Below are 27613 nucleotides of genomic sequence, written 5' to 3' on the forward strand. Positions count from 1 at the left end.
TCCACTTTAGAGCCATAAAATTTGGGAGGGTTCATTCGAGAAAAATCCCTAACCCTTGAAACAACAAATTCACATTAGGATTCACCGGGGTTACAACTTCTCTATTGGCTTGAGCCGTCACGGCTTGAGCCAACATTTGGAAAGTAGGCCTAAACTCCACATGGGTCACATTCTCAACCACGGGATCAACCAAATCTTGATTAGCTTAAGGAAGAGCTCATTGATTCACATTCTCATCTTCCATCCTTCTAGGATTAGCCCTTCGTATAATCATATCCTGAAGACACAAGAGAATGATTAGAAAAGGGACTTTATAGAGTTAAACTCTAAGACACAACTCAAGAGTAATGAAAGAAGTGAGGTTTACTAAACATCTTATAGCCTCTCATTCATAAGTGTGGCGCGCTTCACACTCATGAACAAGACTCTACTAGACATGGCTTATGAGACATCATCTTAGAATCATTCTAAACCTTGTACTCTAATTACCAAGTTTGTCATGACCCAGGGTACCCCTAGATGTAACATGGCACATAGAACTCCGAAAGGCACCATGTAAGACACTTAGAATATCATAACATAAAGAATTAGAACAATAAGAGTAAAAACAACGCATTTCAAGTCCAAAATTTTCATCAAGGAAAGAAGAAGTCTAGACTTGTCTCAATTAGCCATCTACTACAATACTTGAATAAAAATAAAGGACACAACCCATACTACATAATCCGAAAGGAAAATACATGAATGAAACAACTAAGATAACATCCGTCCTCGAATCACGGGGACTCACCAACAAGCAACGAGAAATGATCAATTCCAAGCTCTAACCACAATGAGGACCTCCTTGAGAACCAGAGCCTACACTTGGGGAAAATGTAGGAAAATATGGGTTAGTACAAAAATGCACTAAGTATGATAGACATGCATAAAAATAATGAAAACATGCAAAAAGGGACATTTTAGTTGAGTGCATGCAATTTACTAAGTTAAAGCATCATTTTGAAGATAGTGGAACAACACAAGTCACAAACATAATCAACCTATAGATCATCATATCATAGGAGGAACATATCATAAATACCCTTAAAGCATACTTGTGCAATGCATGAATAAGATCTCATAATCTCACCCATACTAAGTAAAGCTTCTTGAGAAGCCATAGTTCATAATTCATGTTTTTGTTCATAGTTCATAAGTCATAGTGGGAATAAGCCTTAACCGACATAGACCATGTGAGCTTAACATGGAATCCAGTGTTACCTACACTGAAAAAGGTTGTCCTACTTGCCTAAGGTAGAACCATGGTTTATTAGCTTTAGGTGGATCCACTAGCTAAATATCCTACGGGGCACGTAGTTTATAGGATAATGAGTTGTTACTAGAAACCCGGACTCCGCTGAGGTAGAAGGTCTCCATCTCATGAGATACATACTTTGGGAACCCGGACTTAACTAGTGTAGAATGTCCCATTGGGAAGCTAGAATCAACTTGTATAAAAGCTTCCATCTCATATTCAATATCCACTCGGTGTTAAGCATTAATTTCCATGGATTACATATTTAATCTTGTCTTAAGTTCATATTTATGAAAGAATGCCTTGACACTCAATCCAACATAATTCATAAGATAGCTCATAGATTCAATAGGTGAGAATAACCTTTCAACCTTGGAATCATCATATAGTGAGAAAACCTTTCACATCATATCATTTTCATGCATAAGTGTGTATATGATCATAATCATGTTCACTTCACTCTCAAAGTGTTTACAAAGCACATACATAAATCTCATAATCATGCATAATCCTCATACTTTACCCTTTAAGGATCAAGGATCACATTCAATCAACACATCTATAATTACTACTTTAGACATGGATAATAACATGATTCAAATAACTCAATTACTACAAGCATAATCTCATAATATCCTTCTTTCATCAATTCACCCACATCACAAGATCATAGATTGGGAATATGGGGATTTCATGGATTCATGGGAGATTTCATCATAAAAACCATGATAACCATCAATTCAATCATAGTATAAAGTAATTAAATCATTAAAATCATTTTTGAAAAGAATCCATGACTTGGAGTCAAAACCCTAGCTTTTAGGGAATCACTAGTTTTGAAATTGAATTTGGAGGGACTCCATGGATGAAAGATATCCATGGATGAAGGACTACCATTCCTTAGCTATGAATATTCAAATAAATTGAGTAGAAAATCTTGCTCCTTCAAACCCTAGCTTCAATTTGCCTCTTCTTCTTCCTTGGAGTTCTAGAGAGAGAATTTTTTGATAGGATGAGTTCTTTCGGAATTTTTAGAATAATGGCTTGGTTGCCTTAATTTGATGACTTATAAACCTTTTATAGTTAGTCGAATTTAGTGTAAAACGACGTAACTTAGTATTAATTAAAACTAGGAATTCCCACAATACCCTTAAGTGTAACTGCCAAAATGCAGTTTTAGGCCTCACCCACGACCACACGACCACGGTCCATGGATGGACCCATGTGGCATGCTGGTGAACCGTGGGTGGATATTATGTGGCCTATTTTTAAGGTCATGACCTATGACCCCTCACCCACGGGGCGTGGATTAACCCACAAGGCTTGAGTCCCCCTTCGTGGGTCTGGCCAGATAACTTTCTAAAGGTTCTCCTCAAGGACCCTTGGTTGGTCCTTGGGGGTTTTACCTTGACGTTCTAACACGAAACCCTATATTTTTTGGTACGGGGAGGTGAATTTATGACTCTAACCCTCATGTTAAGCCCTAGTTTAGCCTACTAGTTTCTGGAGTGTTACAATCTCCCATTTGATGATACATGCCCAACAAATTATGTCTTTTAATATTCTAGGTTTGGTGGACAAGGTCATTCTGGATACCAACAAAGGTATTACGGTCAAGGTTCTTCTAATGCTTCGACTCTTAAGTTCAACAAAGATAAGGTGCCTAATCTTAACCTTTAAGGAGGCGATGGAAATGAATCTTCTATTCCAGCTTGCCAAAGGTGTGGTAAGAGTAACTTGGGTGAATTCCTAGCAGGTATGTATAGTTGCTTTAGTTATAGAAAGAGTGGTCACAAGGTGAAATATTTTCCGTTGCAAGCTATCAAGGGAAAGAATGGTAGGAAAGTTCAGCCTAGTGAATCTGGTTTGAGTGTTCCTCGTTAGAATATGTTTTATGCTCTTTAGACGATAGGATCATAAGGGTTCTCCAAATGTGGTGACTGATATGTTGAAAGTGTTTCACCTTGATATTTATGCCTTACTTGATCCAGGTGCTACATTATACTTTGTTACTCCTTATGTGGCCATGAGATTTGATGTTGGACCTAAAATCCTTTCTAATCCCTTTCATGTCTCTACTCATGTTGGTGATTCTATTGTTGCTAAGAGAGTTTATAGAAATTATCCTATTTATATTTCTCATAGTCACTCATGTTATCTTGTAGATCTTGATAAGTTCGATTTTGATGTTATTCTTGGGATGCATTGGCTATATGCATGTTATGATTCCATAGATTATAGAACTGATTGGTCACATTCAAGATTTTGAATGAACCTATCATGCCATTGGAAAAAGGGAAATTATACTTTTAAAGGTCAGTTCATATTTATCCTAAAAATCTAAGAAAATGATTTCTAAAGGTTGCATTTATCATCTTGTTTGGGTTAGGGATATAGATTCTGAAACCCCTACACTTGAGTAAGTTCTGACTGTAAATGAGTTTTAGAAGTGTTTCTAGATGATCGTCCTGGTACTCATCCTGAAGGGAAATAGGTTTCGGCATTGACCTTCTCCCAGATACACAACATATTTCTATTCCTCCCTACCGTTTGGCCCTGATAAAACTTAAGAAATTAAAGGTTCAATTGAAGGACTTGTTGGATAAGAGTTTTATTAGACTATCTCTCTATGGGGTGCTTGAGTATTGTTTGTCTGAAAGAAGGATGGTTCCTTTCGAATGTGCATAGACTATCGACAATTGAATAAGGTCATTATAAAGAATAAGTATCCTATTTCAATGATAGATAATTTGTTTAACCAGCTCTAAGGAGCGAGTTACTTGACCTTCGGTCGGGGTACACTAATTCAGGGTGAAGGAGAATGACATTCAGAAGATGAATTTTCAAATTTGGTATAGTCATTATGAGTTTTTTTGTGGTGTCTTTTATTGTGATTAATGCCCGACGACGTTTATAGATTTGATGAATAGGATCTTTAAAAAATATCTTAACATATTTGTGATTGTGTTTATTGATGATATTTTGATTTACTCATGGAGTGAGGATGAGCATATTGAGCATTTAAGGATTGTGTTGCAAAATTTCAAGGACCGTGAATTGTATGCTAAGTTTAGCAAATGTGATTTTTGGTTGAGGTCCATTGCTTTCCCTGTCTATATTGTCTCTAGTGAAGGTATTTGTAACACCCCAAATTCAGAAAGAACTAAATGCAAATTTTTAAAAGTTGCAGGTTCCACCAACAGAGGCAACCTACGGACTGTAGGTTGACCCACGGACCGTAGGTGGGGTCCGTGGTTAGAAACCTCAACTCCTTTCCAGAATCCCTCTAGAAATTCAGCTAGGGGTCGACCCACGGCTGGACCATAGGTCAGACCACGGGCCGTGGTCCAGGTCCGTGGATCGACACCCTCAGAAGCCCCTCTCTGAAGCCAAATGATGGTTGACCAGGATAGACCGGAGGTCCAACCATGGTCTGTCGGTCAGGCCCATCGATTGGCCCTGACAGTTTTTAAGTCAAGGGTTGTTTGGTCTTTTTCCTATGCGCTGGACACCTAAAATACGTCGTTTAACCCCAAAACTACGCCATTTTGGTAAGTTTTATCCTAGTAACTTGATCAAATTTTACCCTAAGTGACTCATTCACCTAATTTCACCAAAACTAGAGAAAAAATAAAAGAATTTAGGCATTAACATCCTCAAGAACATCAACAAGGTTTTCTTCAGTTCCAGCCTTGAAATCAAAAGATTTCTTCAGTTTATCACCAGGTATGTGGGATTTCACTAGTGGGTTCCTTTCACCTATTAGGTCCCTAAAGTTCAGTCAGATTCTTGAATCCCTTCATACTGTTTAGACCTAGGGTTTCTAGAACTTCAGATAATTCTTATGATTTAGTTGTTAGAGTAACCCTAATCAGAATATTACATTTTTGTAACCATGTTCCTTAATTCTTACATGAAATTCAGAACCCTAGTTGTGTAGATTCGTTTAGTTCATGAATTACAATTGCTCGGTCAATTTATACAGATATACATGCCTTAGTTTTCAAATGTTTCATTACCAGTACTTAATGTTACATTTTCAGTTAGGATGTCAGAATCTTGAGCTATCCACTTTATTTCAGTTGTGTTGTATAGTACACATTCTAGTTGGGAGTAGGCTTAATACCGAGTTGGACTAGGGTCAGTCACCCTCATAGTCCCAAAACTACGTGCCCCCACAGGTTAAGTCCTCTTTGTGGGTATCATATTTAGTGATCACACCTGTCATGCCTTTATACCCCTGGCAAGGTATATTGGGTCCTCTCGATGGGGCGTATACATTCGACTCCATGTTTAGCTCACATGGTTTTATGTCGATTATTAGTAGCTCCCACAGTTAGATTCTAGTGCATTGACCAGGTTACCAGTTATATTTCAGTATTTAGTTTCAACATGTTATGTACTTGGTCATTGCATTCTTCATTTTTAGTATATATTTGTATATTTATCATGTTCATATTATATCGTTGCTCAATATATTTTGCTCAGTTATATATATTTTTTCAACGTTATCATATCCTGCATGCTCAGTACCTTTCAAGTACTGAAGCATACTCTACTCTACATCTTCTCGTGATATAGGTTCAGGTCCTCAGCATTCTAATCACATGTAGATCGATTCCCGATCCGTATTGAGCAGTATCAATGGTGAGTTCTGATTCTTCGAGGACTATTGACATGTTTTCTATTCAGTCTTTTTTTTTTGTTTCAGTTTGCTAGAGTTAGCTGGGGGGATGTCTCAGCATCTCTAGTCAGTTAGAGGCTTATTTCAGACATAGTTAAAATCAGTTCTAGTATTTTGAGTTATAATCCAGTATCGTAAAATCTTATTCAGTATGTTATACATACCAGTATTGGGTATTTCCCCATCGCAGTTTATCTTATGATTTAAGCTTCCACATAGTATCCCTTGATTCAGTAAATTGTTTTTATGCTTATGATATGCCAGCTCGGAGTTAACTTGGGTCACTCGTCATCCTAAGTCACGTGTTTACGTCAATGGGGTAGCCTCGAGGCGTGATAGTATTCAAGTCGATCCTAAGAAAACCAAGATGGTTAAAAATTGTCCTAGACTGTTGTCCGCTTCAGATATATGGAGTTTCTTTGGTTTAACTTGTTACTATAGAAGGTCCATAAATGGATTTTCCTCTATTGCTTCACCTTTAAGAACATTGACTCAAAAGAAGGTGAAAGTCCTATAGTTGGAAGCTTTTGAGAAGAATTACAAGGAATTAAGGGATAGACTCATGTTGGCCCGTACATTGACATTATCGAAAGGATCAATGGTTTTGTGGTTTATTGTGATGCTTTAGGAATTGGTCTTGGTTGTGTTTTGATGCAACATGGGAAAGTTATTGCTTATGCTTTAAGGACATTGAAAGTGCATGAGGAGAATTATGTGACTCATGATTTAGAATCAGCGGCAGTAGTGTTTACTCTAAATATTTGGAGGCATTACCTATATGGTGTTCATGTGAATGTGTTCACTAACCGCAAGATCTTGAAATATGTGTTCACTCAAAAGAATTTGAATCTTCACCAAAGGAAATAACTTAAGTTATTGAAATATTATGACAAAAGTGTCCTCTATCACCCCAAAAAGGCAAATGTGGCAGTAAATGCCCTTAGTCGGCTATTAATGGAAAGTGTTGCTCATGTTAAGTATGATAAGAAGGAGTTAGTTCGTGATGTTCATAGATTGGTCTGATTGGGTGTTCGCTTGGTTTATTCTAATGAGGGTGGTGTTATTGTTCATAATGAATTGAAATCTTCTTTTGTATCGGATGTGAAGGACAAGCAAGATCTTGATGATGTTGGTTTGACTTGAAGAAGTCAGTTTACGAAAAAGCCATTGAGGCGTTCTCCCAATGGGTAGATGGTGTCCTTCAATATCAAAGTCGATTATGTGTTCCCAAGGTTGATGAGTTGAGGAATCAGATTCTGACAGAAGCTCATAGTTCTCAGTATTCTATTCACTCAGGATCCACCAAGATGTACTATGATTTACGAGAAATCTATTGGTAGAATGGGATGAAGAAGGATATTGTGGAATTTGTAGCTAAATATCCAAATTATCAACAAGTGAAAGTTGAACATAAAAAACCGGGTGGTTTGGCTCAAGACATTAGCATTCCTACATGGAAGTGTGAAAATTTGAATATGGACGTCATTACGGGTTTACCTCGCACTCGTTGTTGGTTTTATTCTATTTGGGTTATTATGGATAAAATGACAAAATCGACTCACTTTCTTCCCATTAAGATTCATTCTCATCGGAAGACTATTCCAATCTTTATATTCGAGAAATGGTAAAGTTGCATGAAAAGACCTTGTCTATTATCTCCGATCGTGGTACTTAGTTTACATCACCGATTTGAAAGTCGTTTCAGCAAGGTATTTGTACTTAAGTGAAACTTAGCATGACTTTTAACCTTAAGACCGATGGGCAAGCCAAACATACCATTCAAACTATAGAAGATATGTTAAGAGCTTGTGTGATTAATTCAAGGGTAATGAAAATGACCATTTGTCCTTGATTGAGTTTGCTTATAATAATAGATATCATTCTAGCATTGGGATGGCTCCGTTTGAGACTCTCTATGGTAGGAGGTGTAGGTTTCCTATTGGTTGGTTTAAAGTTGGTGAGGCTGCTTTGATAGGGCTTGAGTTGGTACATGAAGATATGGAAAAGGTCTGAATTCGCGAAAGTTTGAAAATGGCTTAAAGTCGACAAAAGTCTTATTCCGATGTTATAGAAGAGAGCTTGAATTTAATGTTGATGATTAGTTCTACTTGAAAATTTCACCCATTAAGGGTGTAATGATTTGTAAAGAAGGGGAAGCTTAGTCCCCATTATGTGGGCCTATATAGAATATTGAAGCATACTGACAAAGTTGCTTACGAACTTGAATATCCTAATGATCTAGCATCAGTACATTTAGTATTCCATGTCTTTTTGTTAAAGAAATGTGTTGGAGATCCGACACCCATAGTGTCTTTAGAAGATTTGAGAGTTAAAGAGAATCTTTTCTATGAAGAGGTTTTAGTTGAGATTTTAGATCGAAAAGTTCAGAAGTTGAGAAATAAGGAAGATGCTTCCATGAAGGTTCTATGGAGGAATCGATTTGTTGAGGATTATACTTAAGAGGTCGAAGCCAATATGATGTCCCGATATCCTCATCTCTTTCCCTCCACTCCTATTCTAGGTTGACATATTAGTTCCTCATGGTTCAGTCTATTGGATTCATGTGTTTTAGTCATTCTTATGTTTCCATATGCATGCATGTTAATGAAAAACTTGATTTTGATTTAGCTTATAGTGATTCTCCATGTTTATTTGCATTTCTACGAGATGTGCATTCATGTTGGGTTGTTAGTTTCTCTCCTAATAATTTCATTCTAGTTTGAGTCTCATTCGAGGACAAATGTTCCCAAGGGAGAGATATTGTAACACCCCGAAAATTGGAAAGCCAATGTTGGACAGGAAAGATCTCACTTTGGGCTACTGGTTGAGTCCTATGAGACCAATCTACAATTCGTAGAAGTTTCTACGGGTTGTAGGTGGTGCTCGTAGAAATGTGGTTGAGATTTGGGTAATTCAAGTTTCTGAAGTTTGACCTATGGATGAACAGGTTGAGCCATAAAAAGGTTGACGAGTTGTAGATGGGTTCCATATGAAGGTTCCAGACTTAGTAAAATTTAGGACTTAAAGTTGGGTTCTACGGAAAGGGTCTACGACCTTAGGAATTTAGACAAACTATAGAAAGATCTTGTGGGAAGTAAGGTGAAATTTGGGTTTCTGAAGTTGGTTCCACGGTTGACCAGTACGGACCGTAGAAAGTTCTACGGATTGTAGAAAGTTTTACGGACCGTAGGAACCATCTTATTTTTTAAGGGTATTTAGGTCTTAATCTATGCATATAATACCTATACTATGTCGCTTTGACCCCTATTTTATGCCCTATAACTACTCTTCCACCCTTAAGACTTCCCCAATTCTCTTATTCAGTAAAACACTCAAATCCCATCCATCTTCATCCCCTCCAATTCTCTCCTAAAGAAGAAGGCTAGGGACTCCGAGCATCAAGACTCCAATTCCTCCATTTATTTTGGGCTTTGAATAGAAAAGTATATAGGGTTTCATCAATGGGTTCCATTCACCCATTGAGCCCCAAGATTTTTCAATTCTCCAAAGTTCAATTTCTTCAACAAAAAAAATTGAGTGGGCTTCATTCAATTCCTTATGGATTCTAATTGTGTTGATTCAATTGTTTGATTTTGATCTTATTTTGATTATTTTAACTTAATTACATGCTTTCCAATTGAAATCGCATGAACCCATGCATTGATCATGAATTTTGACTATGAACCCTGAATGGCATGAATTTATGAACAAACTATGAATCTATGATTGACGTTTTCATGAAGTTATGCATGACTTATGAAAAGGAATTTTTTTATGAATTATGATTCTTTAAAATGAGCATCAATAAAATTGTGAAAGGATTTTCTCACATATTAAGGAATCATGGATTTGTGAAAGGTTTTCTCACATATGCTTGATTCAAGATTTAATGAGCTATTCTATGATGTTTTTGAGCTTGGATTAGTATTTATAATGTGATTTTCCAAGGACGATAATATGTTTATGAAATTGAATATTACGTTGGAATTTACCTTAATACCGAGAGAACTTTGAGGTGGAGGCTGAAATAGGGTGGTCTCTAAAAGCAACCTTTAGTTCCAAACTATGTGTCCCTATAGGATTGCCTTAAATTTCCTAGATAGTGGATCCACCTATAACATATGATATGATATGGAGTTCTACCTTGGCAAATAGGTTCTCCCTTCTCGATGTAGGAGTTACATTGGATTCCATGTTATAGCTCACATGGTCTATTGTCGGTTAAAGCTAATATCTCACAAAATAATCTGACTTTTGCTTAAAGTTTATGAAGCTTTCCTTATTATTTTAAGATGCATTTACCATGTTCATGATTTATGATGTTTCCTTAAGGTTTTTATATGCTTAGCTTGGGCATGCATATCATGTTTTTGATTGTGTCAATTTATGATTATGTTTCATGTTTTCATGCATATCCCTATTACTTAGTACATTCCATGTACTAATGCATATTTATGCCTACATTGTTTAATAATATAGGTTGTGACACTTTCTCTCCTTACGCTCGTGGCTAGTTGGTGATCACTTGAAGTTCGTTGAGATGGTGAGTCCTTGTGTTCCGAGGACCATATTGCATTTAGTTCATTTTCCTATGTTTTAGTTTTCAAACATTATATGTGGTATATGGGTTATGTCACGACCACTTCTTTTGTTGTAATAGAGTGATTTATCAAAACTACAGTAGATTTCCGCTTTAATGTTACTCTTTTATTCATATGAGAATCTTTACTCTCATTAATTATATTGCGTATATATATGTCAAGTGGCTTGCGTAGGGCCTCACATGGTCCTATACGCCATGTCACAACAAGGATATACTTTGGGTCGTGACAATTTTCTTTTATAAACTAGATTTTACAATAGTTTTTCCGAATTTTGTTTTTCAATTTTCCAATTTTTAATTTTGTATTTCAATTTTTTCATCTATATTTTTCTAATTATTGCAATTTTTTGGGGTGTATACTAAGTTTTTTTAGAGAATAGTTTTCTTTTATTTAAATAGATTTTAAGATAGTTTTTTTTCTTTTCTTCCACTCCAAAATCACTTTGAAATAGAAAATGCAATACACTCCTAATTGTTTTAGCTAATTGTACAAGAAGTATCAAAATGTCATAATCGAGCTCTACTACAAGTGTTTATTGAGTTGTTGTCACGATCCAAAGTATACCCTAGGTGTAACATGGTGTATAGGATCACGAGAAGTCCTACACAAGCCACTTAGCATACATCATACAAGATAATAGAACTTAAAGAATTCAAAAGAAAGCATTTCATATTTGAAAAGAGTTTGACAAAGCGGAAGTCTAATATAAGTCTCAATAAGTCATCTAATACATTATAAGGAAAGTGATTGGGACTTAACCCATACATCACATACAAAGTCTGAAAACGGAAATGACCTAAAGCAATAAAGGTATCTCGATCCTCAGAACATGAGGACTCACCAATCTTCGAAGTCTATGAAACCAACTTGCCACGATAATGAGAGGTAGGAGCGTCAGGCCCTACATTAGTGAAACAATATAGGAACAAGTATGCGTTAGTACATGAAATATACTAAGTATGAGGAAATATGCATAAAAATAGGCATGGTAGCATGAATGACTTAAAACATGTAGACATGATCATATTGAAACATTTAAAAGCTTTAAACAATAAATGACATAAGAATCATGAACCATGGTCAAATACATTAACATAAAGAACATAAGAAATTTTTTGAAGAAAACATAATCATTTTGTGGGATATTACCTTTAACCGACAATAAGACCATGAGAGCTGTATTATGGAATTCGGTTCATCCCCCATACCGAAAGAAGGGGAATCTACTTGCCAAGGTATAATTCGTACATATCATCATTTTCTAAAGTGGATCCACTAGCTAGGTCATTTACGACAATCCTATGGGGGAACACAGTTTGGGACTAGAGGTTGCTACTAGACACTATCCTATTTGAGCATCCAACTCAAGCCCTCTCGGTGCTAAGTCTAAATCTCAACGAAATAGATAAAAGTCAAATATCATTATAACATAGGAAAGACAATGATCAATACAAATCCTCAACTTTAGATATCAAAACATAGAATAGCTCCTTAAACATAATTCAACATAGATGAGAAAACCTTCCACCAATGTGAATTCATATGTAAGAAATACCTTTCGCGTTCATGATCATAATAAAATGTGAGAAAACCTTTCATAATAACTGATTAGTCCGAGATTTTGACTCATTAAGGGCTTTGTATTTATAGTCTATTGTCCTCAAATGCCTAATTTATGCTCCAAACTGATGTTAAAATGTTGATTTTCACCAAAGAAGGCAAAAAGGAGCAAAGCAAGGACATTGCCGGGCAAAAAAGAGCTAAAAAGATAAAAAAGGATGAAGATGGCAAAAGGCTAAGAATCGCCAAGCCAACTTGGCGATGGATTAGGACCTTCGACGAACCGCCGACCGGATCAACAACACAACCTGAATCGCCTAAAGTTACAGAACCTTGAGGATAAAAAGCCAAAGAAAACCGATGATGGAAAGGAGCAATTGGCGCGTCGCCAACCTGGTCGGTGATGCTCGACTTACTTCACCTAATGGTCCTTGCAGCCAAAATTTGGGAAACTATAAATTGAATTTTAAAAAGAATTCAAAGGGTCCTGATTTTGTTCTCCTAAGTCCAATTTTAGTTCTCTTCCATTTTTAGGAGTTCTCTGAGTATTTCTTCATTGTATAACAATATTGAAGGGTTTTTCAAGTGGATTTAGATTGGATCGTTGATTTTGGGCATTTTGGATCATTGTAAAGACTTGGATTGCAATACCCAAATTATGGAAAACATAATTGGTATTGATTTCTATCTTTTTATAATGCTTGGATAAAACCCCAATTCTTGGGGTGTGATCATGTAATTATTTGTCTAATTAGCTTATGGGTATTGTTGTTTAATGATTTAAATGTTGTTTTAATGTGGGTTTGATTGATGGCTGAGTAGTAATTTATGAATTGTAGTTGCAAATACAATTTTAGCTTAGTGTTTTGGGCTTGCTCGAGAGAGAGGTTCTAAAACCAAGGTTATCAATTGATGATTGTAGTGTATGGGTTGTTGTGGATTCAGCTCGAGAGAGTGAATCTTAACTCATTCCTACCTATCTAGCTTGAGAGAGTAGATAAATTAAGGGTGTGGGCTGTTTTTTGTGTTAAGCTTGTCGAGGTTTGATAGAACTCGCTTGAATCGTAATAGTTGTTCGAGAGAAAACTATTGCACCTATAGTCTAGCCTACCCACAGAAATTCAACACTTTATTAATAAACTTCAATTACCCATATAGTGAAATTAGCCTATAATTGTTCACATCCCGAGAATTCCTTCCTACTTGTCTAATCCCCTGTTTTAGTGATTATCGTAGTTGTTAATTGACACTTTTAAACCCCCCATATAACATTCGTTGTCAAACCTTTAATTTACCTTGTTTGATTTCAACAATGTCTACTTCTATAGTCAATTAAACCATAAGATTTACTTCTTAATTGAATTTGATATTGTACCGCTCCCTGTGGGTGCGACCCCAACCTTTCGTTGGGTTATTTTACTAGATAACGATCGCCTACACCTAGCATTGGATGAGGTGTAGTTTGAGAGTTCATCAATAACCTTGATACTTTCCTTTCATAGCATCCCCAAACCATTTACAACAATTTCATAAAAAAACATGCATATTTTCATTAATTCATAGGCTCATGAGTTCATCATATGCTCATAGTTGGAAATCATAATATAGGCTTGGGTCAACATAATTTCAACTAAATATCATGTCTTAACATTAAATCATGCATTAGAAGACTTATTAATATTAATCAATCACAATTGAGTGAAACCCATAAAGATTGGATTGAAACCTAACTTTAACAATTGAATTGAGATTGAGTAATTGGAAGTTTTGGGAACCCAATGGAAGAATGGATTCCATGGGCGAATACCCACATACCTTGATACTAGAATCCCACTAAGAATAGAGGATTTGATACTTGAAATTGAATCCTAGCTTCTTCTTCTTCTTTCTTAGGTTAAGAGGAATTTAGGGAGTGAATTTGGTTAGGTTTTGGAGAATTAGGAGAATGGGGTTGAAGTGGGTAGTTTTAGGACTCAAAAGTCTTATATAGGGCTTAGGGTAGGTGGTAAAACGATGTAGTGTTGGATTAAAACAATTAGACAAAGACCCAAAAAGTCCTTTAAAAATAACTATCGAACTCGAACTACGGCTCAGACCTATAGTCCGTAGGACTTTCTACAAACCCTACTAGTCAACTATAGTAAAGTTCAAAAACTATTATTTGGATCAACTTTTGATGGGACTTGTCTACGGTCCGTAAAAACCAACTTTAACCTTCAAAATTTCACCAAGTATGGGGCTCACCTATGAGACCCATTTACGACTCGTACATAGAATGACGGTCCGTCACAATGAATCGTAAAAAGGGTACTAGACTTATTTTTGAAAAAAATATTTCCCCCTTTCCTAGGGTTGTCATCTACGGCCCAGAGAGACTTCTACGATCCATAGATGGGACACGTAGAACTAGACTTCAGCCCAAAAAAATCCTTTCTCCCTTTTCTAAAATCCGAGGTGTTACAATATCTCCCCCTTGAGGACATTAGTCCTCTAATGGAACTCAAGGCAATACAAAGAGGGTCTGGGAAGGGATATAATAGCCTAACAAGAATGCAACTTCTTCAACAACACAAAACCAAGGAGAAACATCAACTACAAGCTAAAACATATTCAAAATGTCAATTCATAAGCCATACATGCAAATCACACTCAAATGCATGTAATCATGAATAAGTCAATCAAGTTAACTCATTTTTATCAAAAATCAAGTTTTCATGAATATGCATGCATGAGGAAACATGAGAACAACTAAGACACATAAAGCCAAAAGGATGAATCATGATGAGCTAAATACCACTAGCTAGAATAAGATCGGGGGGAAAGAGATGGGGATAACGGGACATCATATCGGCCTCGGCATCCCAAGTAGCACCCTCAACCCTTTAAGTCCTCCATAAGACCTTTATAGAGACAATTTCCTTATTCCTCAATTTCTTAACTTGTCAGTCCAGAATCTCAACCGAAACTTTTTCATAAGAAAGACTCTCTTTTATACCAAGACTCTCCGATGGTACAATAGATGTCAGATCACCAACACATTTCTTCAACAAGGATACATGGAAAATCGAATGAACCGATGCTACGTCATTAGGCAAATCAAGTTCATAAGCAACCTTACCAATACGCCTCAAAATCTAATATGGGCCCACATAATAGGGACTTAACTTCTCTTTCTTTCCAAACCTCATTACACCCTTTACGAGTGAAATCTTCAAGAAAACCCAATCATATGTATCAAACTCAAGATCTCTCCTTCTAACATCGGCACAGGACATTTGTCGACTTTGAGTTGTTTCAACCTTTCTCTAATAAGCTAAACTTTCTCCATAGCCTCGTGTAACAATTTGGGACCTATCAAAGCAACCTCACCTATTTCAAACAAAGCTATGGGAAATCTACACCTACCACTATAAAGAGCCTCAAATGGAGCCATACCAATGCTTGCATGATAGCTATTATTATAAACAAATTCAATCAAAGGCAAATGATCATACTAATTACCCTTGAAGTCAATGCCAAAAGCTCTCAACATATCTTCTAAAGTTTGGATGGTCTGTTCTACTTGCCCATCGGTTTGAGGATGAAAGGTCGTATTAAGCTTAACATGAGTATCGAGGCCTTTTTTGAAAGACTTCCAAAATTGAGAAGTAAATTGGGTACCACGATCGTAGATAACGGATAGGGGCACTCCATAAAACCTAACCATCTCCCATAGATACAACTTAGCATAGTTTTCTGCCAAATAAAAAACCTTGACGGGAGTGAAATGAGTTGACTTCGTCATACGATCTACTATAACCCAAATCGAGTTGTGTTTTCATTGGGTGAAGACTAAACCAACATTAAAGTCCATATTCAAATCTTCTCACTTCCAAGTAGGAATGCTAATATCTTGGGACAAGTTTCCCGGTTTTTTATGCTCAACTTACACTTGTTGACAATTAGGACACTTAGACACAAAATCCACAATATCCTTCTTTATACATCCCACCAATAGACCTCCCGCAAGTCACAACACATCTTGGTGGCTCCCGGGTGATGGAATATCGAGAACTGGGGGATTCCGATAAGATTTACCCTCTCAAGTCATTGATGTTGGGAACACACAACCGACCCTGATATCAAAGCACACCATCTCCCCCCGAGAGAAGGCCTCAACAGACTTTTTAAGCACCACTTCCTTTAATTCAACCAAAATTGGATCGAGAACTTGCTTGGATTTTACGTCCGACAAAAAGGATGATTCTAAACCATTTTGAACAATAACACCACCTTTATTAGAATCCACCAACCAAACACTCAATCGAGCCAATCTATGAACATCACGAACAAACTCTATTTTATCTTCCTCCACATGAGCAACACTACCCATTGATAGTCGACTAAGAGCATCCGCCACCACATTCGCCTTACTGGGGTGATAGAGAACACTCATGTCATAATCCTTTAGCAACTCAAGTCACCTCCTTTGGCGAAGATTTAGATCCTTTTTCCTAAACACATATTGCAAACTTTTGTGGTCAGTGAAAACATTAACATGGACACCATATAAGTAATTCCTCCAAATCTTTAAGGCAAACACAACTGCCGCTAGTTCCAAATCATGGGTACGATATTTCCTGTCATGAATCTTAAGTTACTATGAAAGCATAAGAAATAATTTTCACATTTTGCATAAGAACACACCCTAGTCCAACCCTTGAAACATCACAATAAACCACAAACCCATCAAACCCTTCCGGCAACACCGGAGCAGAGGTAAGTCTATCTTTCAACTCTTGGAAACTCTTCCCACACGCTTCCGACCATAAGAACTTGACTGTTTTTTGGTTCAATGCAATTAAAGGAGAGGCAATTGAAGAAAATCCTTTCACAAACCTTCTATAATAACCATCCAAACCCAAAAAGCTCCTAATATCCGAAGAGGATAATGTTCTAGGCTAACTCTTAACCGCATATGTCTTCTTAGGATCTACCTTAATACCCTTACCAAAAATAGTGTGACTAAGAAAAACCACAAATCTCAACCAAAACTCGAATTTACTAAACTTTACAAAGAGTTGTTAGTCCTTGAGTATTTGCAACAAAATCCTCAAATGATCAATGTGCTCATCCTCACTCCTTGAGTAAATCAAAATGTCATCGATAAATACAGTCACAAACATGTCAAGATATTGTCTAAACACTCTATTCATCAAGTCCATAAATGTGACCGGAGCATTAGTTAAACCAATGAACATTACTAAAACTAATAATGACCTAATCGAGATTGAAAAATTGTCTTCGGAATGTCATCTTCCTTTAACCTCAATTGGTGATAGCTCGATCGGAGGTCAATCTTAGAGAAAAAGCTCGCTCCCTGTTGGTTTGGGTGGCATAGCCCGTTGCATAAGTCCCCCCCCCCCCCCCCCCCCCTTATCCATTTCTTTAGTCTTTAGGGAGCCAAAGCTTGACTTTACTAAACTAATAAATAAGGCTCGCGCTAATGAAACAAATCATCTATCCTTGAAAGAGGATACTTATTCTTTATGGTAATCTTGTTCAATTGCTGGTAATCAATACACATGTGAAGTGAACCATCTTTTTTACGAACAAAAAAAATTGGAGCACCCATGGAGAGATACTCGGTCAGATGAAACCTTATTCAACAAATCATTCAATTGCTCTTTCAATTCCTTACCAGAGCCATTCGTTAGTGAGGAATAGATATATGTATCATATTAAGGAGAATGTCAATACCAAAGTCTATTTCCCTTTATGGAGGAACACCAGGTAGATCATCGAGAAACACTTCCGAAGACTCATTTACAATGGGGATTGACTCAAAGATAGGGGTTTCAGAATCTATATCCCTAACACGAACAAATTGGTATATGCAACTCTTAGAAATCATTTTTCTAGCTATTAGACAAGAAACAAACTGGCCCTTAGGCATATAATTTCCCACTTTCCACTCTAGGACAGACTCATTCGAAAATTGAAACTTGATCACTCGGGTTCTATAATCAATAGAAGCATAACAAGAATAGAGTCAATCCATACCAAGAATAACATCGACATATAACATATCAAGCTTTATGAGATCAACATAAGTGGCTCTATGGGATAATGAGACGAGACAATTACTATAGACTCTCTTAGCTACAATAGATTCACAAATATGTGTAGAGACATAAAAAAAGGTCTATCAACACATCCAGAAGAACATCAAACCTCATAGCCACATATAACGTCACAAAAGACAAAGTAGCACTGGGATCAAGCAAAGCTTAAACATCAAGATGAAAGACTTTCAACATACCAATAACCACATCGAGAGAACCCTCTTAATCATGACGAGTTTGAAGTGCATAAAACCAATTTTGCTTTGGAGCACTTGTCAACTCTAGATGCAAAATCTCTCAAGTGGTGACCACTTTTACCACAACCAAAGCAATTTTTTTGTACCCATCTAACATTTTCCCGAATGACCCTTGTCACACTTTTGGCATGTGGAACCAAAGAACAATTTCAACCACTATTTCCTCCTTGAGGCACCCTTTCTTTGTTGAACTTAGAAGTCGGAGTATTGGAGGAACCTTGACCGGAAAAACTTTGTCAGCACTTAGAACGGCCATATCCATTGAACCTTGAATGTGAAACTCACCATCACCGGTCTTTGCTCTCTTTCCCTCCTTAGACTTTTCCTTAAGTTTCTTCTTTTCAATTTGTTGAGAATGAATCACTAGACGAGAAATGTCTATTTCCTTTATGAGCATGGCGGTACGACATTCCTTAACCATCATTTCGAACACACCCGAAACAAGCTTACTCATCTTTGCCCTAAAGTCGACAACCATACTAGGAGCATACCTAGACAATTGTGTGAACTTCAATACATACTCCGTCACACTCATATTCCCTTGACGAAGGTTAATGAATTCAAGTACCTTTGACTCTCTCATCTTAATGGGAAAGAACATATCAAGGAAATCACCCTTAAACTTTTCCCAATCAAAAGGACCCACATCAACCGCCCTCTCTTCCTTCCATTGGTTGAACCAAACTTGAGCAACACCCTTAAGTTTATAAGCGGTCAATTCCGCCTTTTCCACCGGCATCACACCCATGATCATCAAAACCTTGTATACCTCATCAATGAACTTTTGAGGATCTTTTTCAATCCTGGAACCATGAAACTCCAGGGGATCTATTGTAGTGAAGTCCCCTACTTTAGTTGCCGTCACACCCACATACCTTAATTCTAGAAGCCCACTAAGAATGGAGGATTGGAGATTTGAAATTGAATCCTAGCTTCTTCTTCTTCTTCTTCTTCCTTAGGTTGAGAGAAATTTAGGGAGTGAATTTTGTTAGGTTTTGGGGAATTAGGAGAATGGGATTGAAGCGGGTAGTTTTAGGACTCAAAAACCTTATATAGGGCTTAGGGTATGAGGCGAAACAACGTAGTGTTGGATTAAAACAATTAGGAAAAGACCCAAAAACCTTTTAAAAATAACTATCGGACTTGACTTACGGTTTAGACCTACGGTCCGTAGGACTTTCTACAGACCGTACTGGTCAACCGTAGAAAAGTTCAGAAACTATTATTTGGACCAACTTTTGATGGGACATGTCTACGGTTCGTAGGTCTTCCAACGGTCCGTAGACATCAACCATAGAAACCAACTTTAACTTTCAAAATTTCACTAAGTATGAGACTCACCTACGAGACTTATCTACAGTTCGTACATAGAATGACAGACTGTCCTGGTGAACACAAAAAGGTACTAGGACTTGTTTTTGAAAATTTTATTTTTCCTCTTTCTACAGTCCATAGATGGGACCTGTAGAACCAGACTTCCGTCCAAAATGGTCCTTTCTCCCTTTTCCAAAATCCGAGGTGTTACGATTGTCTAAGTGAATAATGTCAATTTTTGGTGTTTGTGGATGAATTCAACCTTATTTAAATGTGAATGTCCATAACCTCAAAATATAATTTCACCATTAGGTATAGTATTACCCATTTCTCCACTACATGCTCATTAATTCTCCACCTCCCCACTCCTCCCCCACCCTCATAATTTTTTCCATATTTTCAAAATATTAATGTCAAGTGAAGACAATCTTATAACAAATTCTTTTGTATTACTCCCTCTGTTCACCAATAATTGTCCACTATACCAAATATAATTGTCCAGCAATACTTGTCCGATTTTAAAAATCAAGAGATAATTTTCCTTTTGTATCTATTTTATCCTTGCTATTAAATATTATTTATCATCTGACACATTTTTCAAATCATTAAATTTAATAAAGTCAAAGAATAATATAGTAATATTATCCATATTATTTATTATTTCTTAAAAAGTATGTCAAGTCAATAGTAGATCAATATTGTAGGATAAAAGAAGTACTCCCTCCGGCTCATTTTATATGTCATCTCTTTCTATAAATAGTTGGTCCATAATATTGTCATTTCATAAAATCAATACATAAATTACCATATTGTTCCGTTTTTACCCTTGTGAGTTATTAGCGTTGAAAATATACATTTGACCAACTTAGAAAATCTAAGTAAATGATTGATGTTCATTGGTTAAATTAATTAATCAAAATAAATTAATTCATATTCATTGATTGAAAACTTGAGTTCCAAAAAAAAAAAAAGGTAAAACGGTAAAGTTACATTATTTCTTAATACAAGTGCAAAAGTAAAAATGTGACATATAAAATGAAAGGAGGGAGTATTACTTTGACTTCATTTTATAGCATTTACATGTTTGTGAATTAATCAATTGTTGTCAAATTGCAAATATAGAAGTAAAGGCCACATAATATTTGTAGGACCCAGTCAACATACATAGAACCACATACAAATATTTCGAACTGTGGGGTTCCTCATCTCCCTCCCCTCTTTGTTTTCGGGTCGACAATTAATTGCTGATTGAGTCGACAATTAAAATATGTTAAAATTATTGACATTAATCAAACAAATATATATGGTAAGAAAAATAAGTTCGTCCATGGAAAATTTCCCCAGAAAAAAGTGGGAAAAAATAACAGAGCTTGATGACAGAGGTGGTGTTTAACAGAAAACCTTTTAGAGAGAGAAAATAAGAGAGAGAAAGTTTTTCTTCTTCTTTTTTTCCTCAACCCTCTTTCAGAGAGATGGTCGAAGAGAGGTTCTTTTTCTGAGATCATCCTGAAAAGGGGCAGTCAAGAAAATTAATTCATTCTTTGATTTTATTTAATCAATTCAATATTTTTTCTTCATTTTGTTGAAAAATTTGACGTCAATTTTTTGTGTTTTGCTGACTTTTGGATTCTCAAATCATCCATTAAAACCTTTGTTTCATCATTAGCTACCTGTATTTTTTTTTTTTGTATAATCTGAAACAAAAGCAGCAACAAAGATTTCATTGACTGCCCTTTTGTCCCTACTTTCTGGTAAATTTATTTTTTCGCATACCCTTACATTTTATTGCTTGTGAACATGGTTATTCTCTGGTCATCTTTTTATATTAAGAGTCTTTTATGTTTTTGGCTTGTATTTTTTGTGCAATAATTATCTTTTTAAGGAAAGTAATAAATGTTATTTCTGCTTTGCTTTTTCAGCTAAAGCTTAATTTTGGAAGTTCATCGATCCTGGTTTGCGCAGTTGTTGATGAAAATGGAGGTGTTATAACCTAAATTTAGAAGCACAAAAAATGAGAGACCCTGATTTGGTCATTTGTGTTGAGCAAGTTGATATTTTGATTTTATCATTGCTTGTTGTATAGGTTATAGAATAGATTTGTGTATATAAGAAAATAGATGATTTTTCTTTTTCTTCTACTTGTAAAATTGTCTCGTGTATCCGAGTGATCTTCATCGCTCAGAGAGTTATTGCATATAAAAAACTGGCAATTTTGTGTGGCATTTTGTATAGAGTCCTGGCTAGTGGCAGATATTATTACTGCCTCAACCACTGCTACACATGGTTCTGCTATCAATGGGTGGTAGATGGAATACTTATGGATTCAAGTTATCATATCTTGCACTTCTGATTATTCTTTATGACGTTCACGGATGTAGCTCACTCAATTCTGAAGGTAATTCTATTCTATGTTTGGACTGTCCTACTGGTTTTGGTGTTTATGTCTTAGTTGTATCTAGTTTGTTATGTCCATTTGAATATTGAATTGGTCTACTTTGCAAAACAAGGATTGGCATTGTTGGGACTACGATCTAAAGTGGATTGTGATCCATATGGAGTTCTTGCAAACTGGAATCCTGATCATTGTGACCCATGTATGTGGTTTGGAGTACAGTGTCTGGCAGGCAAAGTGCAAATGTTGTAAGTCCCTTGTTACATACGATCATATCTGTTAATGAGTATCCAATTCCATAAAACTTACTTTATAATTGTAATGCTTTGTTTCTTTTTTAGTTAAGAACAAATCCGTTGGATTTATTTTAATGACAACAAATGTGCAAAAGATGAACTCATATGTTTTGACTTTTGAGCTATCTCTCATGTTGTTAATTATTTTCTTTTTCTTCTCTGTTTAGGGATCTTCATGGACATTCTTTGGAAGGCACATTGGCACCAGAGCTTGGGAATCTCACTCACTTAAGATCAATGTAAGTTTTTACCTACGACAAAATGTTTTTTGCTTTTTTAGTTCATAAGTGAAAATTTGTGGGGAATTAAAGAGAGATTGTTGCTTGTCATGATTGAAAATTGATTAAAACTTAGTATTGGTTGAAAATAGCCTTGCGCATTGAAAATAAGCACGGGTTAAAAATGACCCTAATGAGTTAAATGGATTGAAATAGCCTGGCAGCTTAAAAATACCTCCTTTTGATTTCTTTTTTAACTTGTAATTTTTTTTTAAAAAATTGATCTTCCTCTTCTTCTTTTGGTTTTGTGCTTAAAAAAACTCCCTAAATAATCTTGTCTTGTTTGAAAGCTCTTTTGAAAGTGCTTTCCTCTGGACAATGATAGCATTTGAAAGGAGTGTTTCTAAGGATCATTCTTCCGTTACAATATTCCATAAATCATAGGTTTCAAGATATGAATTCATTTTCACTGACCAAATCTGATAGTTTTTGGTAGTGAAAATTTGTGGGACAATGAAAGAGAGATTGTTGCTTGTCATGGTTGAAAATTGGTTAAAAATAGCCTTGCGCATTGAAAATAAGCACAGGTTGAAAATAACCCCTAATGAGTTCTAAAAAATGGATTGAAAATAGCCCTGGTGGGTTAAATATAGCCTTGACAAGTTAAAAATGGGCTGACAATAGTTCTTTAGAAGAACTCACAGATCCCATAAGATCAATGGGGCTTTGGATACTACTGTTGCTGTTTTTTTAAAGATGGTGCAGCTAAATAATGTTGAAAATGTCTCTCAATTTTTATTAAGCATAAGAGGGGTTTAATAGACAACTTGAAAACATAATTTGCAGAAAATCTGCATAACAAAAAGTAGTAGATTAGTAAATTGGGTGGAATAGACTAAAGATAATTAGTTCCATGTCTAATAATCATAGTTTTCATCATCTTGCATGTTGTATCTTCATGTGTGTTGTGTATGACTCCTTTTTTAATCTTAACAATTTAAACGTTTTTTTCTCTATGATTGGCTCACAGTGTGCTGTCAGGAAACAATTTTTTTGGTGCCATTCCAAAAGAATTTGGACGACTTCGAAGGTTGGAAGTGCTTGACTTGACAGATAATAATTTGAGTGGGAGAATTCCAGCAGAAATAGGAGACCTGCATGCGCTAAGAAGCTTGTGAGTTCATAATTTAATTTTTGTGCATGTGAAGATGCGTGCTGCCTATATTAGTTTATATATGTGAGTATTCATGAGGAAGAACCATTAAAAAGATTCTTTTGAACTGTGTCTTATACCTTTTCACAGGTTGATTCGTAACAACAACTTGGAAGGAAAAATTCCATTTGAAATTGGGAAGCTTCGTTTGCTCTCCGAATTGCAATTTGACGAAGCACTCATCCCTGCTACTGGTGGAACATGCTGTTTAAATAGAAAATTTGCACACTGGTAAGGTTCTTTTGGTTTTATTGGACCTTTTATATCCGTGTTCTGGTTCTTGTTACATTTATGTAACCAAATATCAACATGCAAAGATGTCTGAAATGTATGAAATTTGTATTTAAGCCATTTCAGGCTGCCATTATTTTCAGAATATGGTCATAACTCCTGTCATAAGGTTTTCTTGGTGGGAGTGAGGGGGTGGGTGAACACAAGTTGATAAAGTTGAGTATTAATGACAACAAGGGATATTGTGGTTTATGCCAATTCAAATAAAGCCTGGGAGATATGTGATTTCATAGATGTGGCAATGCAATGACTTGAGTTACTAATGCTTGAAATTTATTGTCTAGTTTGACATCTAATAGTAATACTTGACCATACATCAACTCAAATGAAAAAGCTTTGTAAACTACAAGGAGGTGATTTTCCAGTCATTGCATCCATCCAAGGCTGGGGTTGAGGATGAGGGATGCAATATATTGGAGATCTTGGGATTGATCCTGGAATCAAGAGAGCATCAAGTTATCATATTAGTTCTAATTTATTTTAATTTTTTTATCAAGATACTCTTCTCAGATAGCTTTAACTCTTACATAGAATACTGACTATCAAAACTAATAGCATGGTTACTTTCAATAGAACTTACCTTCTCAATCAGATATTTTCATTTGCCTGCTTCTCTCTGGTAATTTGATGTCTGTTTCTGGCAGCATCTGTCATGGCAGTCTGATACCATTAAAGACCGTAGACTCCATTATTAGACCACTTAAAGGGACACTTCTGCGTTATTTCACTCTGTAAGTAACTAAATGGTTTTCATTCACCATGTGTTTCTACTTACATTTTATCACTCTAGAAGCGTCTTTGTGTCAATAAAGGTTCTCTAGACAACTTGGAAGTGGCTCATTGGATAATCAGACAGGGTATTCCTCTGACAACCTACCAAGTGAGTGAAAAAGTTTTACCCCACATCATTAGCAGGAATTATGTTGAAAGTGCACAAAAGATTGTTTTCACTCTTCTTTTTTAGCAGGTTCATCTAGGCCTCACATCATCCATACTATTCAGAACCAGGCGAATATCGCACACCGCAAGTTAGTAGAACAATCCAGCAACCTTGCTGCTGTTCCTGCCAATGCTGGGAAACCTTTGGGTCCTATTGTTTCAGTGCCAAGCACCAGAAGTAGTGGGTCATTTCATGTTGTGCCAAATACCCAAGGAACACCTCATTCACTCTTACCTGCCTCGCAACGACAGCCTGAGTCTCAATCCAAACCAAATCCAATGGGACAGTCAAGTAGTGTTGTTAAACAACCAACTAATAAACAAGCTCCACCTGCCCAAAAATCTGATGATACATGGAAGTATATAGTTGGAGGTTTTGGGTTTTTTCTGCTCATTGTTGCTGTAGCCGTGTTCTTAGTTTACAGAAGCATAGCTGCAAAAACAATAGGCCCTTGGAAGACTGGGTTGAGTGGACAGCTGCAAAAAGCATTTGTCACAGGTACTTCAATTGAAATTTGTTACAAGAATTACTGTTAATATTCTGTCCACATTCTGATATTCAATGACAAAATCATTGTTGGTTGATAATAGTCTTAAATCACAGCCATAAAAGAAGGTATAATCCTGATGTTGATTGCAAAAAATTGTTTCTCATTGCAGGGGTCCCTAAGCTTAACAGGTCTGAGCTTGAAACAGCATGTGAGGATTTTAGCAATATAATTAGTAGTCGTGATGCATATATAATCTACAAGGGAACTCTGTCTAGTGGAGTAGAGATTGTTGTTGCCTCGACTACTCTAACTTCTCTCGAAGATTGGTCTGAGAGTTCAGAAATGGCCTTCAGGAAGAAGGTTTGTTGTTTCCATTTACATCAAAAATAAAATATTATCTCTCCATAGATCTCACAGTCTTACACTTCACATAATGACATTGTTGTTATCTCTTCATCCTTTTCGGTTGTAAAAGACATGACATTTTGTGGTTGTGCTACTGAACAGATTGATACACTTTCAAGAGTGAACCACAAAAATTTTGTTAATCTTATTGGATACTGTGAGGAGGATGAACCTTTCACTAGGATGATGGTCTTTGAGTATGCTCCAAATGGAACTCTTTCTGAGCATCTACACAGTAAGATTCTTTGTTGTCCAGAGTTCAGCTTTAATTACTCACAATGATGGCTTGATTTAGTTCAGAATAACACTTCTTATTTTATTTTTAAAAACAAAGATGTTCAGAATGACTTAAAATATAAGTTTAATTGTGTCAGTTGAAGAAACCGATCCTCTTGACTGGTCTGCAAGGATGAGAGCCATAATGGGGACAGCATATTGTCTTCAGTACATGCATGATCTAAATCCTCCAGTGCCCCATTCCAGCTTAGATTCAAATGCCATATTTTTGACTGACGATTATGCTGCTAAGGTCTGCTCCGTCTTCTTCAATATGTATATACAATTTATCTACCATATTGAACTAAGAAACATTTTTCATTTGTATTTCATATTGAAGTAGAATTTTTTATATTTTCACAGATTACAGAGATTGGTTTCTGGTCAGAACTAATAGCCAAGTCTAAGGACTCTAGGGATGATTTAGAAAATTCTGAGCTGCCAGCACTTGCTGATCCTGAAACAAATATCTATAGTTTTGGGATTCTGTTACTAGAAATAATTTCTGGAAAGTCACCTTATTCAGAAGAACAAGGATCTCCTCTGAACTGGGTAAATCTCCTTTATATGTTTCCCTTATTTTCTTATACTTGATCGTTACAATGTGTTCCCTAGTCTGCATGCATTTTCTTGTGTGAATGTCGTTTCTTTCAGACTTATACCAATGCAAAAGCACATTGATAACTATAATTTTATTTAGGCGGAGCAATACCTTAAAGATACGATGAATGTGAGCTCCTTGGTTGATCCAACACTCAAGTCCTTCAAAAATAATGAGCTTATGTCTATCTGTGTGGTAATTGAAGAATGCCTTCAAGAAAATATAAGGAAGAGACCAACGATAACCGAAGTCATTGCAAAATTAAGGGAAGCGATTGATATATCGCATGATGCTGCAGTTCCAAGGCTTTCTCCCCTCTGGTGGGCTGAACTCGAGCTCTTATCTTCTGAGGCAGCTTAGCCTGATTTGTTTGTCTACTTTGTAAGTTGACTATTGCTTTGCTATGTATAAATACACCATACATGATATATAAAACTGGTTTCTCCTCAGACTCAACCCCTTACATACCTAATGTTTTTCTGTTTTCCCACTATTCCTCTATATTCTCAAGATTTGTTGCTTCTTTCTTTCTTTATTTTTTGTGGTCTCTGCAACAAATCCAGTTATACCCCTTTCCTTGGTGGGATATTCTTCAGTCTTTGCCCATTTGTGCTCAAGAGTTTGGTTTGTACAAGCAAAATTTGAACTTGGTTGTTTTCAATATTTCCTTGATT

The 27613-nt window shown here is 36.2% G+C and overlaps 1 protein-coding gene across 2 annotated transcripts; it reads left to right on the forward strand.

Moving 5' to 3' along the window:
- The first annotated feature begins 21472 nt into the window (after positions 1-21472).
- On the forward strand, positions 21473-27388 carry LOC125848706 (protein MALE DISCOVERER 1-like). Of its 2 annotated transcripts, none has more exons than XM_049528631.1 (14): positions 21473-21568; positions 21737-22212; positions 22325-22457; positions 22673-22744; positions 23754-23897; positions 24027-24167; positions 24872-24958; positions 25040-25107; positions 25195-25665; positions 25827-26017; positions 26165-26297; positions 26437-26591; positions 26702-26890; positions 27039-27388. In XM_049528631.1, the coding sequence occupies exons 2-14, from the start codon at positions 22098-22100 to the stop codon at positions 27297-27299; spliced, it is 2160 nt and encodes a 719-aa protein (XP_049384588.1). In that variant the 5' UTR covers positions 21473-21568; positions 21737-22097; the 3' UTR covers positions 27300-27388. The 2 variants fall into 2 exon arrangements, with proteins under 2 accessions (XP_049384588.1, XP_049384587.1); XM_049528630.1 differs by having other exon boundaries at positions 21474-21568; positions 25192-25665.
- The last annotated feature ends 225 nt before the right edge of the window (positions 27389-27613 follow it).

This window comes from Solanum stenotomum, chromosome 12, assembly GCF_019186545.1.
Source record: "Solanum stenotomum isolate F172 chromosome 12, ASM1918654v1, whole genome shotgun sequence".
NCBI classification, from domain to species: Eukaryota; Viridiplantae; Streptophyta; class Magnoliopsida; order Solanales; family Solanaceae; genus Solanum; species Solanum stenotomum.